Genomic DNA, 23820 nt, shown 5'->3' on the forward strand with positions numbered 1-23820 from the left:
TCCATTTTTAGGCAACTCTAATCACCAGGAAGACCCATAATGTGCTATTTGCCGGTCAGATTCACCTGCTATTTTCATTACAACTTCATACACCCTGATGAAGCCATCATTAAGACACCCTCAACTGAAATACCCTGAACTCCATTACCTCTGGACTTGCAATATGGTCCCTGACACCATTGCCAAATAAAGTTTCTTCAGAACATCAGCAATGCAGACAAAGTCATGAAAGAGATGTTGATTGCTGCTTCAAATGAGTCCGGGCTAGGTGATTATCTCTTCCTGAGGAAAGGTTATTCTGGATGGGATGCATTGTCACTCGGGACGAGGTATCGCACATATTGCAGAAGTTTAAAATAATCAGAGTTGTGTATATGCAACACAATTCCTTGGTTAATTAAAATGCTGCAAAAAGCAACGAAAGCTGATTTTTGAGTTTCTCCTTCTTCCTGGTTTTCAGCTTCTCTGGCAGTTTTCCGAGGCGTTGAAGGACAAGCACTTCTAAAGATCAAAAATGAGCGTATAGCGCCCGTTTCCTGCCCAGCGCGCTGAGTGTAAAACCCCACCGCTAACAACGGTGGTTACAAGTGGATAAGAATTAAAAAGGGGGTATCCCGGGTCTTCTGCATGTGTGAGGCGTGCTCATCTGCTTCTCCACGGGAGGATCAAAATACGTCGTCCTGATTGTGCGAACTGCGGGAAACTAAAAGATGCCAGGGTCAGAAGAATAATGTGGCTCCTCTGGGATTTCAGGTGGCAAATAGGATTGAGAATCTTAACTTTAATGAAGACAACAAAAATCACATAATTAACACACGCTGGTAACACCTCATTAGTCTCCCAGGGCTTAAGTTATGCTAAAAATAATCAACATATTTTGTTTAAGTAAGATGCTCTTACAGGTGGTCAGGAAGACTTTCTTGGCCAGAGTAGAATGAGGCCATTTGTCTGCATTTTCTTCACATGCTTTAAAGCAGGCCTTGTCTTCATTCCATGGGAAGGTTTATTAAAAACATGTGGAACTAAGGGATGGAAATGAGGGTATGAATGAGTCTCTGACTCTGAACCAAAATCTTACACAACCCTGTTTCACAACCCAGGTTGCCTAAGTCAGGATTGTTTCCTAAATAAATCTGTGACTTGTGTTGGCTACAAGTCAAGCCCTTAATACAGCCCAGTTTTGTGGGGTGACTTTTCTGATCTTTCTTGTGACCTTCTATGTGTTAAAACTCCTAAGAGTGATACATTTGCTTCCACCTAATCTGAGTTTGGACTATTACTGATTTGGAATTGATCAATTTAGAATATGACCAATGGGATTTGGAAGAAGTGATGTCTGGGGATTCTGAGTCCAGGCGTTAAGAAGGCTGGAACTGCAGCTATGTCTTGATCCATCACACCGGGAGTGCAGCACCCCTGCTGGAGAAGGAAGCCTCTTGGAGGGGCCTTGGAGATGAGTCCTTTCATGGAGAGTGACCTGGTGGAGGAACAGCTGAGTCTCAGGTTTCTAGCCCAGTGGCCACCCAGGCAGAAGGAACCCAAGTGAGGTCAGTCAACCCACTCCCAGCTAAGCCACTACCATGTAAGCCATGAGATATGATAAAACATGTGGCTTTTTTTCAGCCACTAAGTTGGAAGTAGATGTGCAAGGCAATATAAACCCAAACACCACCTCTCTGTCCCTACCCAGTTAGGAGTTTCCTCCTTAATTCTCTCGACCACTTCTCCGCATTTCCAAGATAGCCCCTAATGCTTTTAGGGAAAATCACCTCCAGGCAGTCACATATGTTCATAGAAGAAGGGCTCCTTCCACTCTTAGGCAAAATAATCATTCATTGGGAATTTTGGAGATGAGAGTGCAGATTGCCTTGCCTGAGAGAGAAATACTAAGTTGCTCCTTAACTTTTCTTGCTCTTGTTTACTCCCCGTGCAGAAACAGAAACACAATCTACCCCCACAGGGAAACACAATCTACCCCCACAGGGTTCAACGGCAATGCCCTGGGATAGAGGCTGGCTGGGGAGAAGGTCGAGGCTCACTGCTGACTGTCATGTACCGGACTTTGCCCTAAGTTTTAGAGAATCAGTAATAGCTCTCCGGGGAGACTTTTTTCAAATAATATTCAACTTCAAAGTTCTTCTGTTCCCGTTAAAAGTCAGGGCAGACACAACAAAACTGCTTGAACTTCCGCTGTGAAGACTGGAGCCTCCTCAGAACACGAGGCAGAAAATAGCCACCCAGCTCTGATGGAGATAAAGCAAAACAGAGAATTTTTAAGGCACATTTACACAGACCTGTGCAGTAGCCTTAGCACCAGCAAAGATAAACTTTCACTATTGTCAATATGACTTTGATCTTTGAATTTAGAAAACTTGAAGAATGAGTGGCTGGCTGGCTGGCTGGCTGGCTGACTGGCTGGCTGGATGGATGGATGGACGGACGGACAATGACAATCGACAGGGAGAGTACAATTTGCCCACTAACTCTGATAGAGGGAAGCAACCATTGGGGGGCCCACAGAAGGTCTGTGAATAGTGCAGAACAAGGATGGTGAGGGATGAAGAAGATCCAGGAGAAACATTTCCCTTTGCTGCACCTGGTTCAGATTTACATCACACCCTTCAAATAAGGAAACACACAAGACTTCATCACTGTTGCTTGGCATTTGAAGTCTCTTGACTCATGCTTAAGTTAACTGCAAGAAGTTAATTCCATGGAATGAGCTTGGTCCTTCTCAGTTAATCTTCTTGGTCTTGATAAAGTTCCAAATTAAAGAACTTAAGATAAAGACCTGAACGAGTGTGGCAGACATTGAGGTAGCCTACCTAATGTACATTCTTTCTTTTTTTTTTTTTTTTTTTTTTTTTTTTTTTTTTTTTTTATAGAGGCATGTTTTCTTTCTTTCTTTCTTTGTTTTTGTTTATACATGCACTGGGTACAGTCAGAAGCGCGGGAGGGTGAGAGAATTCACCAGAGCCAGAGCGGGGAGCAGAGCAGGCAGAAGGACCGAAGTACACTGCTGAGGGGAGCAGCGGGCAACAGGAGAGGTCTGCGCGCCATGTGGGACCCTCCTCCGGTGGCCGGGGAGCAGCCGGGGATCGAACCGGCGCCGCAGAGGCTGTGGGCAGCTTCGCAACCCAGCGCTCAACCGCTGCGCCACCGGGGAGGCCCTGTACATTCTTTCTTAATAAAGATAATTCCATTTTGTTAGGGTAGCAATATATCCAGCTAAGAACACTTGCTCTGTTAGATTCCCATGAAAATAGTGATACATCTGTGGCCGGGAGACATACGTTGAAGTCATCTGGGAAATAAGGAACTGCTGCTTCTCCCTTCTTCTAACTGCCTGGAGTGAGACGCTGCATCTGGAGTTGTAGAAGTCAACTTGCAGTCAGAGGGAACAAGCATAAGGTCAGATTCTACAACTGAAGATGACAGCAACATGGGACACCCAAGCCCTGAAGGTTGCAACAGCATCACCTTACCAGCTCTGGACTTTGTAGTCCAGTGACCAGGTCCCAGGTTTTTATGCAACATTTTTAAATCATGTTTCCTATTATTTGCAGCCAAAAGCATTATTGGCAGATACTATTCAGTTGATCCAATTGAAAATTGGTCTCTGACTCTGGTACCCAGACTAAGCAAAGGCAAAATCACACTTTAGTGAGCAGCGCCAAAATTATGGGCAGGTCCTCATGGGTAAGCCGTGTTATACCAGCTTGGGCTGCAAGCAAAAGAAACCCCTGACTCGCACTAATTCACAGGACAAATTACAGAGGACTAAGTCCAGAGATTAAAAAAAAAAAAGATGCAAATGCAGAACCACCCCAGCCCTGGATTCCAGGATTATCCCATCTCTGCTTGGTCATCGTGGGAAACTCCAAGTTCTAATTGAACTAGGTGAATCAGGAACTTTCCTTGGAACTTCCCTGAGTCCTGTTGGGTAGAGTTGGATACCTGAACAAAGTGGATACTTGTTAGAAAAGAAATATGTGTGTCAGCTTGGTGCACAATGACGTGCTGTCTATGCACTCTGCAATATGTGGAAAACCAGTAAGTCCAAAACCACGATGATGATTCCACCAGCCTAGTGTTGACACTGATTTGGACACTCTCTGGTTGACATTTGAAAAAGGAAGACTTGTTTTCTCGTCTATTCAGCTAACATTGATGACTTCAACTGAATGATCTGATTTACTCATCTTACTTGACTGGACTCATAACAGGAAGTAATTAAAGTGTTGCAAGGAACCCAATAGCCTGCTTGTAAAATTGACCTGGAAAAAACAAGCAATTCTTCCTTTCTCTTCCTCTCAACTAAGCCACCTTCACTGTGAAAAGACTGGTATTGAAGAAAACCCAAACTGTGTAAATGAGAAGTGTGTCCAAAGTCTGTTTAGTAATAAGATGAAGGCACGGGTATGTATTAGAAATAGTCTTGTTCACAGGTGGAGCTAATGTCCTTAGGAATATTAAGAATTGGTGCCCATCTGGGAACAGATGTGAGGACTGAGTGACAGGATGATCATGTGACATGTGGCAGCTTCACAGGACTAGTGTGTCTCCAGAACACTAACCTGCTTGTGTATAACCCACTGCGGTATTCACTGTGCTTACCCCAGGGAGAACGATTTGTTGCACTTGGAACCACCTGGCAGGTGTAGAGAACAAGGACAGGACAGAGTGACACCTGCGTTTTCCTTTGGGGGAACTGTCCCTCTCTCCCCACATGGTCTGACCCCCGCTGGCTTTACGGCTGTGTATATAACACAGTCTCGTCTTTCATCCTCATCTAAACAATACTTGATTCAGACACAGGGACCTGACCCAAATAACGTCCATGAGACTCAACCTGGGACTTTCGTTGAAATTATTAGGGGTTGAAATTCTACAGGATAAGATATCCTGGATTTTCCAGTTATAGGAACCAATAAAATCCCTTTATGCTAAAATTGGCCACAGCTGCATTTCTGTCACTTATAACTTAAAACCAAAACAAGAGATGCCAGTATCTTGAATCCTAAAGAGGAGAAACTGTCACCTGCAATGACATAAATTTATTTTATATTCACAATGGTCTCTCCAGCCCCACCTTGGTATCTTCGTGTATTTCTAGTCTGATTTATAAAATTAATTATTCTCAGGAAACAAGTAATAAAATTACAAGAAGCTCACTGTGGTTACGACTCCCTAGCACTCTGCTGGTGCCTTTTTCATGCATATCACATTGAATCTTCACACAATTATTTTCCCTGTTGTTCCATGTGAGGGCCCTGAGGCTGAGAGTGGATAAATGTCCTGCGGGATAAGCTGGCCTTTGTTCACCCCCCCAAGGTCAGAGTAGTGCTCTCACCACTCTTTGGGTCTCCATCAGAGACTTCTGAGGAGAGCATGTGCTGCAGATGTCCCTGGGATTGTATGGTACCCCAAGAAGACAACCATCCCAGTAATGAATAAGAAAATCTCTATTTAGTCTCGAAGGCTTGCTCATTAGAGTTCTGATCTCAAACTCTGCAGAACTGAATTTTAAGGACCAACAATATACAACACAAAATTGCATTTGGATGACCTTGCCTGGAAAGGATTTGCACTTGAATTTATCTTCACACCAATGAAGTCAGCCCACCAGCTGCCAACCCTGTTATTCTGCTAATGTTTACAAATGTCTCTGCTTTTTCAAATTCATTGAGGTACAATTTATACGGAATAAAATGCATGATCTTTGACAAATAGAAACCCTCATGTGAGTCTCACATTCAAGATATAGGACATGTCCAGCATTCCAGAAAGATTTCTTCTGCCCCATTGAAGCTAATTCCCAACTGCATCAGTGCCTTTTCACCTCTATCCCAGGAAGTCATTGTTCTGATTTCTATGACAATGGATTAACTCACTTGTTCTAGAGATTTATGTGAGTAGAAACATATGGTGTGTCCTATTTTGTGGTTTCTTTCACTTAGGATAAGATTCTTAAGATTTATCAAATTTGTCATATGTACCCATAGTTTATTCCTTATTTATGAATTGTATTCAATTGTGGGAATATAACACAAATTATCTTCTTGTCTACTGATGGACATTTGTGATGTTTCCAGTGGAACTACCATGAATAAATTTCTTATACAGTCTTGTGTAAGTCTTTTTGTGGGCATTTTCATAACTCTTGAATAAACAGGGAAGAAGTTATTGGATCATATATTAAATCATATATTAAACTTTTTAACATAAGTAAAGGTTTGGTTTAATTTGCTCTTATTTTTCTAGCTTCTTAAACCTTCCAATTTTTCTAATATAGGCATTTAATTAGCATTTCTGCTAAGATTTGCTTTGGCTGCTTCCCACAACTTTTGATGTGCTGTTTTCATTATGATTCACTTAGAAGTATGTTCAAATTTCCCTTCTGTTTTTTTTTTCCTTTGACTTATAGATTATTCAGTGTGCAATATTGAAATTCTATGTATTTGGAAATTTTATAGCTATCTCATTGTTATTGATTTCTATTTTTGTTTCATTGCAATGAGATAACATATTCTAGAAGGCTTTAACCTTTATAAATTTAATGAAACCAGAATATGATCTATCTTGGTGAACATTTCAAAGTACATTTATTCAGTTAGCAGTGAAAATGAAAACATCATTTCAGTCATGTTGGTTGATAGTGTTTGTTGTTCAGATAATCTATATCCTCATTGCTTCATCGATTTCTTCTATCAATTAATGAGAGTGTGTGTTAAAAATATCCAACTATGATTATGAATTTATTTCTATCTGGTTTTATAAAGTTTTTGTTTACTGTATTCTAAAGCTATGTACTGGGGATATACAAATTTAGTATTATTGTATATCTGATACATATGCCTCTTATCATGAAATATCCAATAGCTGTGGCTATTTAGAGCAGTAGTCTGTTTTGATGTCTGTTTTGTCTGATATTAATATAAGTGTATCTAATGCTCATCACTTTCATAAGTCTTTCATTTTTTACTGCCAATTAATCTGTACCTTTACATGTGATATTTATCTCTTATAGACAGCAAATAGTTGTGTCTTGTTTTTAAACACAACCTGAGAATCTCTACCTTATAATTACAGTGCTTAATAAATGTACATGTACTATAATTATTAAAATACCCATTTTTTATTTTTTATTTAATACTTATTCCTTCAGTTGAGTTAATCAAATACTTTTTAGTGTTTCATTTTTTTCTATTGACCTTTTACCTATAACCATTTAAAAGTGAGTTTCACTAGTAGCTTAGTTTGCAAAGTCTTAGAGTTTTTTTTTTAGTTTGAGTACCTTTAATTCTTATAATTAGGGCCTCCCCGGTGGCGCAGCGGTTGAGCGCTGGGTTGCGAAGCTCCCCGCGGCCTCTGCGGCGCCGGTTCGATCCCCGGTTGCTCCCCGGCCACCGGAGGAGGGTCCCACATGGCGCCTGGGCCTCTCCTGCTGCCTGCTGCTCCTCTCAGCAGTGTGCTTTGGTCCTTCTGCCTGCTCTGCTCCCCACTCTGGTTCTGGTGAATTCTCTCACCCTCCCGTGCTTCTGACTGTACCCAGTGCTTGTATAAACAAACAAACAAATAAATAAACAAACAAATAAAAATACATGCCTCTTTAAAAAAAATTCTTATAATTATATTTATTTTCTTACATTGTTGTTCATTTTTGTACAATATTTGATTTCTCCCCTTAGGTGTAATCCATGTAGTTCTCCCACCACCGCATCCATGACCATCACCATAGCCCCTTGAGATCTTCACTCCCCTTTTTTGACCTCTCTCTCTTCCTTCTGCTCTATGCCTCAGATCAGTAGTCAGCTTGCAAGTTTTGTCTTTTTGGAGTTAATCTTGTACCACTTTACACACCACACTTTACCCCTGATGCTTCTCACTTAACATTTAACACTTCCTGTTTTACACTGCCTGTTTGACAGCTGCAATAAACCTCCAACAGTAGGAGTAGTGAAGCTAGGTCTGCACAGTTTTTTAAGTATTTCTGTGTGATTGAAACTTGATAACATTGACTAATATGATCAGGTTTCTCTATTTACATCTGGTCACCTTGGGTACACCCACACATAATGCTGCCATATTGTCTTGTTGCAACTGTTACTTTCTTATTTTATTATAACCAAATTTGAACTCATTGAAAAATATTTTAATGGTGCATAATTGATGTGTTTGAGAGTATGGGTTGTAGATAGGAAGAAATTAATCTTCACGTGGATCCTGGAATAAGACTGTTCTCTTTCCATTGGGATTTAATAGGGATTTTTATGTTTCAACTCACCAAAGTTCAATGGGGTGTTGATTATCAACCTTTAGTTGCTTTGCAAACTCATAATGGCTATTGAAAATTTCAATATATATAATTATTTGTTTAAATTTTTGATTCCTGCTTTCTCTAAAAGAGAGCAATTTAGAAGCCTTGTAGAACTATCATTGAATGTTGCTATGTTTTAGACTGTGCATGGTTTTGTGTCTTAATTAGGTGGGAAAAAAAAACCTCCAACAGTAAATGCCACCTTATAATTTAATTATTTTTAAATTAAAATCAACGGATGTTTACAGGAATTATTTGATTTAATTTTTATTTATACAAGAGCTGGGGTATCGGCCAGAGTCGTGGGAGGGTGAGAGGATTCACTGGAGTACAGGAATTATTAGGAATAAACAACCAATATTTTGAATTTCTCATTTGTTTACAATTCTGGTTATACTCATTATTTTCTATACCTTGGGTTTCCATTTGGTATCATTTCCTGCCCCTTTAATAGGGGTGACAGGTCTGCTGGTGATAAATTTTGTCAACTTATATTTGATTGAAAAATTCCTTTAGTTCTTCCTCATATTCAATTTTGATTTTTTTGGATAGAATATTCTGGGTTAATAATCCTCCTCCTCTCAACCCATCCATGCCCCAGTACAATCATGAGCAACAGGAAGACATACAACCAGCCACACACATGGCAATGGTCCCCAAATTCCTATTGCCTAATGACATTGCAGCACCTGCTATTAGTACACTACAGGAATAGGAAGAAGTCATGGATGACCCAGTTGCTCTTTCAAGGTACCTTCTGAATTGCTTGGCAAGTGACTAGAGAAGCAGTGTTTGGAGAATAACATGCATTCTATGATATGCCCATAATGATGAGCCCCTTCTCAGGATACATTCCCGTCATTAAGCTACACAGAGTATATTTCACAAGGGTCATCCTATTGTCTCACACCCTCCAATGCTTCTAATGAAAAGTCAGTCATCATTTGTATTATTTTTTTCTCTATTTAATTTTATTTGATATTTTCTAATTTTTCCTCTTTACCTTTGGTTTTCAGTGGTTTGGTTTTGATGTACCTAGGTATGATTTTTGTGTGTTTACATACTTGCTTGCCTTTCTTGGGATTTGCTAAAATGCTTGGATAAATAAGCTGCTGTTTTCCAACAAATGGAGGGATTATTTATTCAAATATTTTTTTCTATTCCATTATAACTATTCTCCACCTGTGACTCCAGTTACATGTATATTAGACTATTTAATATTGTTCCACAGTCTCTGAGACTGTTCACTTTTTAAAAAAAAATCTGTAATCCCTTATTTCCTCTGTCTGCTGACCCTTTATTTCAACACTTTCTTTCTTTCCTTTTCATCTTTTTCTCTTTTCTTTTTTAATTAATTAATTGATTTTCTTACATCATTGTATTCCCCCCGAAATAGAGGAATAGATCAAAAGTTGTGGTATATTTACATAATTCACCCTTTATAATCTGCTGTTAAATTCATCCAGTAATAAGTTTTTCATATCAGTTATTATATTTCTCTGTATAATTTCCATTTCCAATTAATAATTGCATTCTTACAGCTTTAATTTCTATTCTGAGATTTCCTTTCTTCTTACTCATAGGTATTTGTTTGCTGAGAGCTTTGATATATTTTTAAATACTGCTTTAATGTTTTTGTCTACTAATTAAAATATTTGGGTATCTCAGTATCAACATGTATAGATTATATTTTTCTTGATTATGGATCACAATTTTCAGTTTCTTTACTTATCTAGTAATTTTTGTCATGTATTAGACATTGTGGATGCTATACTGCAGAATGAAAATTTTAGTAACTTGCTTTTATTTTTTGTTCTATTAGGGAGTTAAATTATTATCACTTTGGAATTGTGTGAACTTGGTTTTACACTTTGGTATGGCAGATCTCTGAAAGCCCAATAAATTTCATGAGTCTCTCTGACTTGTTGAGACTGAACCTCTAAACCCAATCTTCCCTGAGGATCTTGTTAAGGCTTGTTTTTGGGTTTGTAAGTGTATATTTATAATAACCTTGCCCTAGAGTAGTTCTTATTCCTAAAGATGGCCTTTCTGGTGTCTCATCTACTATGTTAATGAAATGTTTTCTGCTCTGAGTAGGTCAGAAGTCTTCTTGTACCTTGAGAACAATGTTTATATGTTGCTGCAATTAGCTATTTTCTCGAACTCAAGGTGAAAGATGTGGCTTTCTCTGGAAGATCTCTAATTGCTATGAACAGTGACCAAAAAAAAAATCACATTTATTAGGCAAAGTTGATAAATTAGTGACGCCTCCCAAAAGTAGACACTATTTTTCAGAACTCTCAAACACTTAAATTTTAAATATACCAACCTACTAGATTTTAAAAAATTTCTTTTTAAATAAGAAGCATGAAATATGATTTAACCTTTTGTCACTGGTTCAGGAAGTGGGGCAATTAACCTCTATACTAAATAACCTCACTAGATCAGGTTAGATGATGGTGATGATAATTGTTTCCTTGTAGTTTTTCTATTTCCTTTTTCATTACTAAATTGTCATATGCTGCTAGTTTTCCATCATTCTTAGCTTGGGTTATTATTCCATTCAGTGACTGTTATGGTGGTCATGGGGGAAGAGTATTTTACAGAGGTAGCAAGCTTATCTGGCCATATGTACATATTTAAAACACAATTGAGTCATCATTTTAAAAATAAGAGATATCACATAGAATTTGAATCTCTGGTTTCTCTTGAGAAATAGAAGATCTAGCAATAAAAGGATACATCCCCATATGGCAACATATGGTTGAGCAGTTCTTGTCCCTTATAAATTTGGCATAGTATTTCCAGTTTGTCATAGTCTCCACTCTTCCCTATTGTTTTCCAGAAACTGGCACTGAATTTCTATTTTTCAGTAGGCTATTTCGTTCTCATAATTATCTCCACTAAAATATAAAGACAAAATCTATACAAGAAGGCCATGTACCTAAAAACAGAAATACCATATTCCTGGCCTTTAAATTATATCATACTTTTTCAGTATGCCACCATTCTGGCCCCCAATAGGCATTTAAGAATTCAATTTTTATAGTAAATATTCAAGTTCCATTTGAGATGCTCTAACTTTGAGGGTTGAAATTCAACAGAGGATGCTTAAGGCATTTTATTTTACAAATGACTGTTTTGGCCTTATAAATGTGTTTTTAGAAATAATTTCAAGTTTATACTAGAGATTATATAATGAATATATGCTCACAAATGAAAAAATAACTTTATTCTAGTCAATAATACCCAACTAGTCCTATGCTTTGATTATTAAAACTTGTCTCCATTAGAAAAATAGAGGAATTGAGCCAATAATAAGTTCCCATCTCTTCTGACCTGGCTTTCGAGGGAACTAGAGCAATCAAAGAGACACTGCTGCTTCTGTTGTAAGCTTCACAGAGAAACACCAGAGTGAAAAACTTCTTGCTATGATGGACAGAACTTGGGAGAAGCATTAGAAAACTCCATGTCTTGATCCTCATCTGGGGCTGCCAGCAGCTCTTATTATATTACCACTACACCAAAGAAGACGCACAACCAAACCCTTTTTTCTCTCCTCTCCAAGAAGGCAAGATGGCACCATGCACAGCTGGCTATGGTCCAGGAGCACTTTGAGGAGGTTGATTGCTTTATAAGATCATGCCAAGATGTTGAAATCTTATTCAAAATATACTACTAGGGCTATAAAACAGAAGCTGCCAAGCTTCCAAATGTTACTGTCCCGGAAGATTTGCTCTCTGAGTGGTCTTGGTGGATGACAGTGGCTTGTGACCTATTCAATTTTAGACACCACTTAGGAATGACCAGAACTATACTAGGTTCATTTTACGCATGAGACACGTGGCTGCTTCTCTGTTCTCTTTCCTGGGCTTTGAATCTGAGACTATTTGAATCCTTCCAGTGTTATACTGCCTAATTACTTTACCAGAATAGAGCCTGACTCAAAGGACCCTTCTTTCCTTCCTCTACCATTCCTTCTAGAAACATTTGTCCGTAATCTTAAGAGTAGAGAATGGTATACCACCTCTGTCCTTAGATTCCATTTTCCACATGTTGCAATATTCATTCATTTTGCACAAATTCCCTGGAGTTTCCTGCCCATCTTTTTGTTATTTGGTGAACCTGGGGATATTCAGGAAAGCAACTGGGCCAAGCTGACTGTCTGAGTGTGGAGAGTATTTCTTCTTCATAGTGAGGTTGCAGGGTGTGTGTGTGTGCGCGCGCACGTGCGCATGAGTGTGCACACACATGTGCGTGCTTGCACACACACACACACACACACACCACTCTGGGGAAAGGTGAAGAGATGGATCCTCAGAACTGGTGAGGTAGAAGATAAGTAGCCTGTAGGCTCAGTGATCTGGGCTCAAGTCCTTCTGTATCTAACAGATTTTAACCACTATGGGTCTCAGTTTCCTTGTCTGTAAAGTATGGGCATGACATTGAGTAAGATTCCACTGTCTCTTGTATGTAGGTCCCTCTACATAGCCCATGAGCCCTTTGAAGGAAGACTATTATTTCTACATTTTTATAGTCAAGATGCCCAGGGCTGGGTCTGACACATAATTGCATGGTTAGGCATGAAAATGGCCATAAATAGCAGAAATGCAGTAACAGTGAAAGGCATGAAGTTGATTCCCCACTATCACAAGAAGACTACCACTGTGCTGAGGTTGGCCAACGTGCTCAACTTGAAAATTTCAAGGTGCTTTTTCTTCCCCTTTTAGTTTTTAAATTTTATTTTCCCGATGAGGGTTTTGAGGACCTAGTTCTTTTTCTTTCCCATCCTTCATCTAGTGCATGTTGGGCTTTCGCGCTCTCTTTCTTGTCAACTCATAGCCCAAGGTAGCTGCTGCATAGTCAGGTGCCAAGCCCACATTTGAGATGAGGAAGATAGAACTGGTAGCATCCACTTCTGTCTCTTTTCTTCTTTTTTTAAAAAGATTTATTTATTTTTATACAAGAACTGGGGTACAGGCCAGAGGCGCTGGAGGGTGAGAGGACTCACCAGAGACAGAGTGGGGAACAGAACAGGCAGATGGACTGAAATACACTGCTGAGGGGAGCAGCGGGCAAGGCAGAAGAGGTCCGTCGCGCCATGTGGGTATCTCCCTGGCCTGCCGGGAATCGAACCAGTGCTGCAGAGGCTGCAGACATCTTCACAGCATAGCACTCAATCCGCTGTGCCACCGGGGAGGCCCTCTTCATGACCTTCTGGCTCACACTTGTTGTCTTGACATTTGAACGGAAGGTGACATGTCAGAATGCAAAGGAAACTCGCCAGGATGTGGCGTGACCCTGCCTGCACCCTCTCCTCCTCCCTCTCTCCTCCTCGGGTTAATAATAACACGAATGGGAAAGTGCAAGTGAGTCTCTGCACAAACGCCTGGCACACAAAAGGCACTTAATTAATAGTAGCAGTTATTCTTCTATTACTTTTAATAAAGAGTGATGCTTCTCTTCCCCCTACCCCCCTTGCCAACAAAATCTTCCTTTCCCTCTATCATCCAGTGTGTTGGAACAAAAGGGAAAGACCCAATGTGGAGTCACACAGTTGCCTGACTCCACGCCACTCCCCGGGAGCCTCAGGGGACCCACAGGCAGGTAAGCCACACCTGAAGTGTTCTCCAGTGTGTCTGAAGGGCTCCGGTTGGGTGAACTGTCATCACACAGAAGCTGCCCTTTGAGGGAGGTAATCAGAAACACTAATTGTTGCTGTCAAAAGTTTTCTTTTTGGATAGCTGCTTTATTTCCTGGTGGAATTAATTCTATCAGTTTTCCTGCTGTAAACAGCAGGAAGCTGTTTACAACAGAGGTCACTGCTAACAAAAAATACAAAGTTCTCTAACAGAGATCTCGTCTACAGAGATAGGGGTACTTTCAAGTGTGTCTCAGAGTCTCAGAATGCTGCTGCCTCGCCGGGCTCATGTGATTTTTTTGACGTATACTATTCATTAACTGAAATAAAGGAATGAGAAGTCAGTAGTTCAGGGTTTGCTTGCAGACAGTCCCTGATGTTACAGAGATAACTCTGAGGTCTGGGTGTACCTATTATGGTGCGGCCTGAACCGAGAAGATGGCTTCTGCCTTAGAAGCCCGTGTTTCTCAGAGACGTGGTAAAGGATGAAATGTTTAACCAGATATTTCTGCTCTTTTTGAGGACGCTGATAGCGTCAGTGCCTGAGAAACACCATGGGCGGTCTTAATGGAGAACCCAGAAGAGTTAACTACTCCAGAAGTATTGTCAAAGGTCTTGTCATCAAGGGCCTCCCTGGTGGCGCAGGGGTTAAGTCTCAGAACAATGAAGCTCTTACCAGCCACTGCAGCATCAGTTAGATTCCCGACCGGGAAGCTACCCACATGGCGCAGCAGACCTCTCCTGTCTCGCCCGCTGCTCCCCTCAGCAGTGTATTTTAGTCAGTCTGCCTGTTCTGTTCCCCACTCTGTCTCTGGGGAATCCCCTCACCCCCACACCTCTGGCCTGTACCCCAGCTCTTGTATGCATAAATAAATAAATCTTAAAAAAAAAGAAAGAAAATTAGGTTATGCAAAAAAAGTGCCAGTAGTTACAAGTTTATGTAAATACCATGTCAAGAACACAATGAAAATAATTTTTTTTTATTTTTTTTTTTTTATAGAGGCATGCTTTATTTATTTGTTTGCTGGTTTCTTTGTTTGTTTTGTTTATACATGCACTGGGTACAGTCAGAAGCGCGGGAGGGCGAGAGAATTCACCAGAGCCAGAGCGGGGAGCAGAGCAGGCAGAAGGACCGAAGTACACTGCTGAGGGGAGCAGCGGGCGGCAGGAGAGGTCTGCGGCCATGTGGGACCCTCCTCTGGTGGCCAGGGAGCAGCCGGGGATCGAACCGGCGCCGCAGAGGCCGCGCGCAGCTTCGCAACCCAGCGCTCAACCGCTGCGCCACCGGGGAGGCCCGAAAATAATTTTTTTTTTAATTGGATGAAAGATTCACAATGAGAATCCAGAGGTCCAGATTTTGAACACAATCCCCCAGTGCCTGAGCTAGCCTGAGGGACTTGTCGAGCCCTGTCCCTCGCTCCCGGCTGCCTGCCCTGCTCTGTACTGGTTGGATCTGCTGACACTGCTGGTCCCTTCCCTAAGTACGAGCCCCCAGAGCGCAGAGGCCCCTGCACCCAACACAGCCCAGCCTATGTGAGCGGCTGCTGAAGGCAGGCAGGAGGACAGACAGGCAGGCAGGCAGGCAGGCAGGCTGCAGTTTCCCTCGGAGGCATTTCTGGAAAAGAAAGCTGCCTCTTTTTGGAAAGAGTTGCTGTGATTGAGAAAAGATCACGGCGACAAAGCAAGAAAGGGCACCGGGCAGGCGAGGATGGGGTAAGTTCCCGGCCCCTCCAGACCATGCATCCGCCTTTGCTTCAGCAGCAAAGCAACAAGAGCAATGACAACTATCTGTGAGTGTGACGACATGCCAGACACCGGCTTAGCATCTTCTCCCCACTTTGCAGCCGGTGCGGGCGAGGCAGAGGGAGCTGGTGCAGAAGCCCCCCCTTTCTGGGGGGGACACCGCTCGGGCCTGCACAGGCGGCCACCGCCCTGCAGCCTGTCCCCTCTCCAAGCACAGTGGTGGAGAAAAAAAATCATGTATTTTCAAGGTGCCCACATGCATCATAGAAGCATCCAGCAAAAATAAGTCAATAGCTGTGGAAATCAGGGGAGAGCAAAAGGCCTCCCAAGAAAGACAGCATTGTCCATCGCTCCAAACAGGCTATTTTCTGGCCACTTTTCACTCCCCTGCTGCGTGCTGAAGGTCACTGGCTGCGTCCACACAAACGGGTGCAGTCAGGAAATGAAATACTTAGCCAGGAAAGCCGGGCTGGGGCGGCGCGGGGGCGGGGCAGCGCCGGAGGAGGTGAGGCCATTGGGCCAGGGAGCCGGCTGTCCTGCCCAGGCCGGCCCCTTGGCCCTGATCCCCCACAGTGACCACTCCCCTGGGCTGGCCTCCTGGTGTGCCCTTAAACAGCCCAGAGGCAGGCAGCCTGAGTTCCTGCGACCCGCTGGGTGCCGCTCCCCACTTCTCACGAGGGAAAGTCTCTGGAAGGGCTGGACAGGTGGGTGCCAAGCTGAGGTTCACCTCATTCTTCCGAGTGTGTTCATTTAGGGTTCGCAAGCGGGTGGGGCTCTACACCTCTTCCTGGAAGCCTATTTGACTGACTTCTGGAGAGAGGAGCCGACTTAGGGACAGAGGCTCACTCTGTGCAGGGGACAGAGGGGTGGGGTAGAGACGAAGGCAATGCGATGAAAGTAATTGTTCTCCTTTGGACCCACAAATGGACAGCCCATGGGCCTTTAGGGCTAGAAGGGAGACCTTGTGAGGGAGGGGGCTGCCTGGCTGGGTGCGGCATGGCTGGTGGTGGGAAGGACGAGGGCAAGACTCCTGAGGGGGTAACTGAGACAGAAGGTCCTGGCCGGCTCAGCCCACAGCCAGCGCTCTTGCTAGGCGGGCACCGGGGGTTGGGAACCCCAGCAGCAACTGGAGGGCACTGCTTCCCAGATCCAGGCCCAGGAAGGTGGTCCAGGCGTGGCAACCTCTTTTATCCCCTTTGCTCCACCCCCCCCCCATAACCTTGTCCTCCCCTGCATATTGTGCACACAGTAGGTCCTCAAAATACTACTGGGTTCTTCACAGCTTAAGCCAGAAGGAAGGGCATGATGTAGGCTGGCCACGAGGGGTAGAAGGGAGAAGCTTAAGAAATGAGGGGTCCGGGCTTAGCAGGGGTAGAGGAAGAATTTTCTTTTAAAAGAGAAAAAGATCCTTAAAAGGTTAATTATTACGGAAGCAGTCTGGAAAAAGAAAGCAACCCACTCGCAACAATCAGGCTTTGCTGTCTGTTTTTAAAGAAGAGTTTTCCAAGGGCAGAGTCCTCCCGAGAGATAAGAATGCCCTCAGCAGGAGGGGGTCCAGCTGATGGGGAGCTTGAGGTTTGACAGGGGGAGCTTGAGGTTTGACAGGGAGTACCCCCCCCCCCCCCCCCCGCCCCAGCCTGCCTCCCCTCCCTGGGACTTCAGCACCGTGACTTTGCCCCAGGCTGTCAGTGGTGAATCTCTAGGCAGCACTTTCTGGGCTGCCCTTTCTGTTTCTTGGCACTGCTTTTCGGGGTCTTTCCTAGGTCTCCTCCTCTTCCCACAGCTTCCACAGCATCTCTCAGCTCATGGTCCTGGGATCTCAATCGGCTGTTTCTCTCCAATGGCCAAGAGCTGCCGTTTGCTGAGAACTTTGCAGGCATCAGATGCTGTGCTGAGCCCTTGGGACAAGACCTGTCCTCCTGGCACCTAAACCACACTTGGGCTTGGGGCAGACCACGTGCTTTCAAATCTTATCCTCTCCTATCACTTAATATCTCACCCTGGGCAAGACACTTGTCCCCTCAGTGCCTCAGTTTCCAGCTCTTTAGAATGGGGCTCACCGAACACCTACATGTAGGGTCCTTATGAGGCTCTGAGAATGAACACATGCCCAGTGCCTTTCACAGAGCTGGCACGTACGTTCCATAAATGCTACCAGTACAAGTCTAACGGAGTCAGTGAGCTTCGAAGGTGAGAATTCTTCTGTTTGCAGACGGGAAAGCGGGGGTGGCACTGCAGATGGGAAAGAGCGGGGCGGGAGCCCAGCGAGAATCTGAGGCCCAGGATTTACTCTTGTTACTCAGCAACAAGACAACAATGATATCTAATCTCTAGGGAATACATGACAGCCTCAGCCTTCAGGTCAAGGAGGTGAGGTTCAGATGCTTCCCCTCAGTGCACTAGATGGCCTTTCTGGCATGGTTCTGGAAAGAATAAATACTCAACCCTGGAGTTTGAAACTGCATCTGTGTTGGGGTTGGAGAAAACCCTTAAAAGTAGGGTTGGTCCCCAAAACAGTTCATGGAAGGCCACATGGGCAGACCTGAGAGGTGAAACTGGCATGGCATATAGTATCTCAATTAGCCTTCTCTGCAGTGTTGCGGGTTTTATTGCACAGGTAGCTAAAAGAGGGTCAGTGAGCTCCCCCATGATGCTGCAGTGAGTGTATGTTGGAATCAGGAGTTGAATGTGTGTGACACTAAAATCCCTGGCTGAGTCTCAGAATCTTTGGCGGAGCTTAAAACAAAAACAATTCATGCTTGAATTAGGATCTCTTGGGGTGAGGTTTGGACATCTGATTTTTAAGATGTGCAGCCAAAACAGAACCTCTCCAAGTTACTTGCCTCTTGCAAGTAAGCACCGCACCTCAGTTTCCACCGCCTGTCCAGGGTCCCCCTGGGCACACACTAGCATCTCCCCCTTGGCAGGCTCAGGCTGAATTCACCCTCACTCCCTTCTTCTGGCCCCTGGGGTCTGGTACCACCTTCCAATAACCCACACTGGAAGTTCAGTCATCCTCAAAGGCTCTGGGTCTTTCCCTCCTGCCTGCCCTACCCTAGTTGTCTCCCCAGCCCCCGCCTTGCTGTATCCTTGCCACCTCCATCTGGGTGAAAGCTTTGGTTTCTGGAAGGGGTTGCTGCAATGGCTTCCAAGCCCATCTCCCTCCCAGCCTCTGCTGCTCTCTGTCTCCATCTCTCCCATGTCCTCTGTGACCCCAGAGTCTAGCCCACACCCTTTTTTCTTGCCACACTTAATGAACTAAAAACCACCTCATCACCTCATCAATTTTCTTCTTAAAAAATTTCACCTGCTTTAGTTCCCTCAGCTAAAAGACATACTCCTCAGTGCAGTCAACCCAAGCCCTCCGTTCCTGGCTCCAATTTCCCTCTCAGGCCTCCACCCTTCCTGCCGGCACAGGTCCTGTTCTAGCCACAATGCGTTGTTCCTCCTCCCCAAACAAACTGCCCACTCACAACCACAGCCCATGTCACACTGGGCCTCCAGGCTGAAACAGGGGTCCTACTTGGCTTGGCTGTAAAACTCCTACTTGTCTTCTATGGCCCTTCTCAAAAGTCACCTCCTCAGGGAAGCCTTCCTGGAGTTCCCCAGGAACTTCCTCTGCCCTACTCAGGCACAAGTTCCCATCTTCAATCACAGGATGACTTTGGAATGATTTGATGGCATGTCTGTCCCCAGGGGACCCCTCATTCAACCATGACATTGTAAATGTCTCCAACCGCGGTAAATGTCTCCGACCGCTGGGTGAGGGACCAGGAGGTGGGGAGACTGCAGAATAAAACCAAGTTTCTGTCTGTAAGCCTTCAGAAGATGGCAGCAAAGAGCGGGTGGAGCACTTCAGAGAGCCGCACAAACCCAGAGGGCAGGGTCAGCAGGTCTTAAGCTTGCCTGTAAGGGAGGCTGCAGTGAATGGCAGACCTGAGGCAGAGAGTTGGGGGAGGGGCAGAGACCTGGGAGACTCCCGAGTCCCCCCCCCCATGTCTTTTGAGACCCCCCTTCTCACCTCCATGCTGGGAGAGAGGCCTTGAGGGGCTGGGGATCAGATCTGTGGCTCAGAAAGATCCCTGTGAGTTTCTCCAGAGGACCTTTACAAAGGCCCACCCCAGAGAGCCCGGGAGGCCTTCAGGGTGGCTGGAGTATTTCAGGACCCCTGAGGGTTCTTAAGAGTTTGGAGTGGATCCTCGAGGTTGGGGTGCCCTCAAGATAGAGGGCAGATGTTATACTGGTTGGAGACATCCGTGTGGAGGGGATTTGGGGGTGGTGGTGGCAGAGACCTCAGCCAGTTTGAGGGGTCCCCTGGGGACAGACATGCCATCAAATCATTCCAAAGTCATCCTGTGACTGAAGATGGGAACTTGTGCCTGAGTAGGGCAGAGGAAGTTGTCTCTGGCTGAGGGCTCCCCCCAGTCTCTGCCTCTCCCCCATCTCTCTGCCTCCTGTCGGCCACTGGCTGCAGCCTCCCTTCCAGGCATGCTTAAGACCTGCTGGCCCTGCCAGGGTCTGTGCCCGCTCTCTGAAGTGCTCCACCCCCTCTTGCTCCACCTTTACAAACACGGCACCTAACAGCTCCTGGAGAAACCCGGGCTTTCCAAAGAGGGGGTGCAGGGCCGCCAAGGGAGCCCCGGGAAGGAGCACTAGAGGGGAGGGGCGATCTTACCTGGCTGGGTTCCCAGAAGGTCCACGTTTCCAGTGACTAAGCCTCGCCCCGGCCCCGCTCCCCGGGGTGCCCGCAGGTGCCCGGCCATGCTGGCGCTGCTGTGTGCCTGGCTGCTCCTGGCGGCCGGCGCCGACGCCACCGGGACGGGTCCGGACGCGGCGGGGCTGAGCGCGCACACGCAGGAGCAGATCCGCGACATGCACGCCAAGGTGACGGCCATCTGGCAGGGGCTGCGGCTGCACCGCGCGGCGGGCCCGGGCTCCGAGGGCGCGCTCCACGCCGCCTGCCGGGTGCAGCCGTCCGCCTCGCTGCAGGCGCCGCAGCCGCGGGTGAGCGGCCTGGTGCTGCTCCGGCAGCCCGCGCCCGGCGCGCTGCTCGAGGCCTTCTTCGACCTGGAGGGCTTCCCGGCCGACAGCAACGCCAGCCGCGCCATCCACGTGCACGAGTTCGGGGAGCTGAGCCGGGGCTGCGAGGGCGCGGGGGCGCACTACAACCCCCTGGGCGTGCCGCACCCGCAGCACCCCGGCGACTTCGGCAACTTCGCCGTGCGCGCCGGCCGCGTCTGGAAGCACCGCGCGGGCCTGGCCGCGGCCCTCGACGGCCCGCACTCCATCATGGGCCGCGCGCTGGTGGTCCACGAGGGCCTGGACGACCTGGGCCGCGGCGGCAACCGGGCCAGCCTGGAGCACGGCAACGCGGGCCCGCGGCTCGCCTGCTGCGTGGTGAGCGCCTGCGGGCCCGAGCTCTGGGCGCGCCAGCTGCAGGAGCACGCGGAGCGCAAGAAGCTGCGGCGCATGGCCGGCGAGTGCAAGACCCCCTGAGGATGCCCGGCCCTGCGCGGGGGCCGCAGGGGTCCCCTGCACACCGACACCCCGCTCGGTCGTGCCATGGGACCCTCTACGCGCGCTGATACTCCTCCGTGGGCCTCGAGACCGCCCCCCGCCTTCTGCCTTAGGTGTCTCTCTCCACTCCCGGAGACACCCTCCACCTTGACGTCGCATCTGCCATGGCTGAGGTCTCCTCCCACCCCGCAAATCCCCTCCACACGGATGCCTCCAACCAGCATAACATCCGCCCTCCATCTTGAGGGCGCCGCAACCTCGAGGATCCACTCCAAACTCTAAGAACCCGCAGAGGTCCTGAGATACTCCGGCCACCCTGAAGGTCTCCTGGACTCTCTGAGGTCCCTTTCCATCCTGCTACTGCCTCACCCATCAGCCCTGACACATCGATACCGTGGGGACCCAACTCCCTCACCCCCTAGGTTCCTCCTAGGCTTCTGAGATTCGTTCTCAAGTCGCCAAGGGTCCTCTCTCCCCACCCACCGCCTGAGCCCTGCCAGCATCTTCAGCGGGCAGTCAGGCCCCTGCCCTCACCCCCCAAGTGTTCCCTGCCCATCACCTCCCTGGCAGAATGCTGCTCCTTTGGGAGCTGTTTGGCAATCTTGGTGTTGCACATTAAAAACTAAGCAATTCAGCACTGCATCCAGGCCTGGGTTACTCGTTTTTGTTTGTTTGAGACTTCTCTCCCCGGGAATGTCTATTTTTTTTGGCAATAGCAAAAATATTTTCTAAATCCCTGCAAGACTCGGCTTCTCCTCTTCCAAATCTGCCGGCCACAGAGATGCTCAGTCAATGCTTGTCCTGACCTCCAGTGTGGCATCCAACTTAGAAGGCACCAGGGTCACTCAGGGAAATGAGAAAAAAGCAGAAACAGCTTCCTGGGCCATGCCCCACAGCTGCGAAATCCACAGCGAGAGAAGGAAATCTGTTTGCAACAAGCTTCCTGGTGATGCTGATTCTGGAGCCACCGCCCGGCAGGAGGTGCTGCCAACTGCCCTGGGACCTGGGGCTTCTCACTGGGTCTGGAGATGCAGCCTGAGTGCATGGCCCAGAGATGGAGACAGGGTCAGGGAAGCGGTTGGCCTTGGTACCTAAGTCCTCAGCCTTCTCCAGCATTGCACGATGCCCTTGATCTTGCCTTCAGCATGACACAGGCAGTTGGAAGCAGAAGCAGGCTGACTGGATCAAGATTTCTTAGAGGGTCATCTTCCCTTTATCATAATGACGATGACAATCTGTGCACAGACTAGATCCATCTTGCATCTACACCTTCATGTATTGGATAAAAACAACCTCCTTGGATAGACCCACTTCCTAGCAGTTGCTTTTCTGCCCCAGTTACTTGGAGGCAACTTCCATTTCTCCCAGATTCCTAAGACCGTGAGTCAAACTGAAGCTCAGCCAGAAACACGTCCCCAGTGGTTATTTTTGCCTCTTACTAGGACTAACTTGTTATTTTAAAATCTTTGCTTTAACCCAAGTGACAACTGGAGAGAAAGGCTAGTTCCTGGTAACTTTGCTCCACCAACTGGTTCTCACTGGTTTGAAATATTACCTTGAACTCCACAGGTCAGCACTGAAAGGGAATTAGCAAGCAGAGTCTTTAAATATCCTGATCTCAAATAGATGTGTTTGCCTAGCCCCGCAATTAAAAGTTGTGAAAGCGAGGCAGCAATTACGCGGGAATGCACGATGAAGAGGAATAAAATGCCAAACACCCCAGCTTGGATCCTGCTGTCCAGATGATGGGTTAATTCAGGAGGATCGTGGAGGCCTGGACTTTTCTGAAGCAGGTCGGTGCTTCTCATCATTTCTTAGCCTTTCAGGCCTTGATCACAAAAGGTCTTCGGCTGGGTGGGTGGCTTATAAACACCAAAAATTTTCTTCTCACTGTTCTAGAGGCTGGAGGGCCAAGATTCCGGTGTGGTTAGAGCCAGCCCTCTTTGGGGTTCACAGCAGTAGCCTTTTCTCTGCATCCTCAGTGGTGGGAGGGGCTAGGGATCTTCCAGCCCGTCTTGTAAGTCACCAATCTTATTCAAGAGGGCAACCTCCATCATGACTCTGGGGTCCCCCCCAAAAGGCCTCACCTCCTACTTCCCTTTGTCTTTGGGGATTAGGGTTTCAACATATGAATGGGGGCAGGACACAAACATTCGTATCACAGCAGCCTCAGTTCTTAGTTTCTCTTCTCACTGCCCAGTCCCCCAGACACAAACGGACCCCAGTGGACCAATTCTATTTCCGTTCTGTCCTTTAGTCAGAATGCGATTGATAAGGAATTCCATGGTATCCAGAGCCCCAAACAAACAGTGGGAATTGTTGGAGGGCGTGTTACCGTTCACTGGAAGGACAAAGAACTTCATGTCACACGGGGGTTGACAACTCAGGCTCTGATGGAAGGGCTGTTTGGAGGGACACTTAGGAGCTGTGTAAGCTGAGCAAGTCACCTCACTTTTCTGGACCTGAGTTTTCTCACTTATAAAAGGAGAACATCACATTGAATTGTTGTGACAATGAAATCGAGTGTTATTCATGAGGCATATAGCATAGGAGCTTGTAAATGTCTAATAACAAAGGCTAATGTTGGAAAAATACCTGC

The 23820-nt window shown here is 46.1% G+C and overlaps 1 protein-coding gene across 1 annotated transcript; it reads left to right on the forward strand.

Moving 5' to 3' along the window:
* The first annotated feature begins 16299 nt into the window (after positions 1 to 16299).
* On the forward strand, positions 16300 to 21894 carry SOD3 (superoxide dismutase 3). Its single transcript, XM_037530781.2, has 2 exons — positions 16300 to 16408; positions 20456 to 21894. The coding sequence occupies exon 2, from the start codon at positions 20466 to 20468 to the stop codon at positions 21198 to 21200; it is 735 nt and encodes a 244-aa protein (XP_037386678.1). The 5' UTR covers positions 16300 to 16408; positions 20456 to 20465; the 3' UTR covers positions 21201 to 21894.
* The last annotated feature ends 1926 nt before the right edge of the window (positions 21895 to 23820 follow it).

Source organism: Talpa occidentalis, unplaced genomic scaffold, assembly GCF_014898055.3.
Source record: "Talpa occidentalis isolate TD23 unplaced genomic scaffold, MPIMG_talOcc4v2.1 talOcc4.6, whole genome shotgun sequence".
NCBI classification, from domain to species: Eukaryota; Metazoa; Chordata; class Mammalia; order Eulipotyphla; family Talpidae; genus Talpa; species Talpa occidentalis.

Bases quoted from the DNA above. Each gene is read 5' to 3' on its own strand.
- SOD3 (XM_037530781.2), top strand. From the start codon at position 20,466: ATGCTGGCGCTGCTGTGTGCCTGGCTGCTCCTGGCGGCCGGCGCCGAC.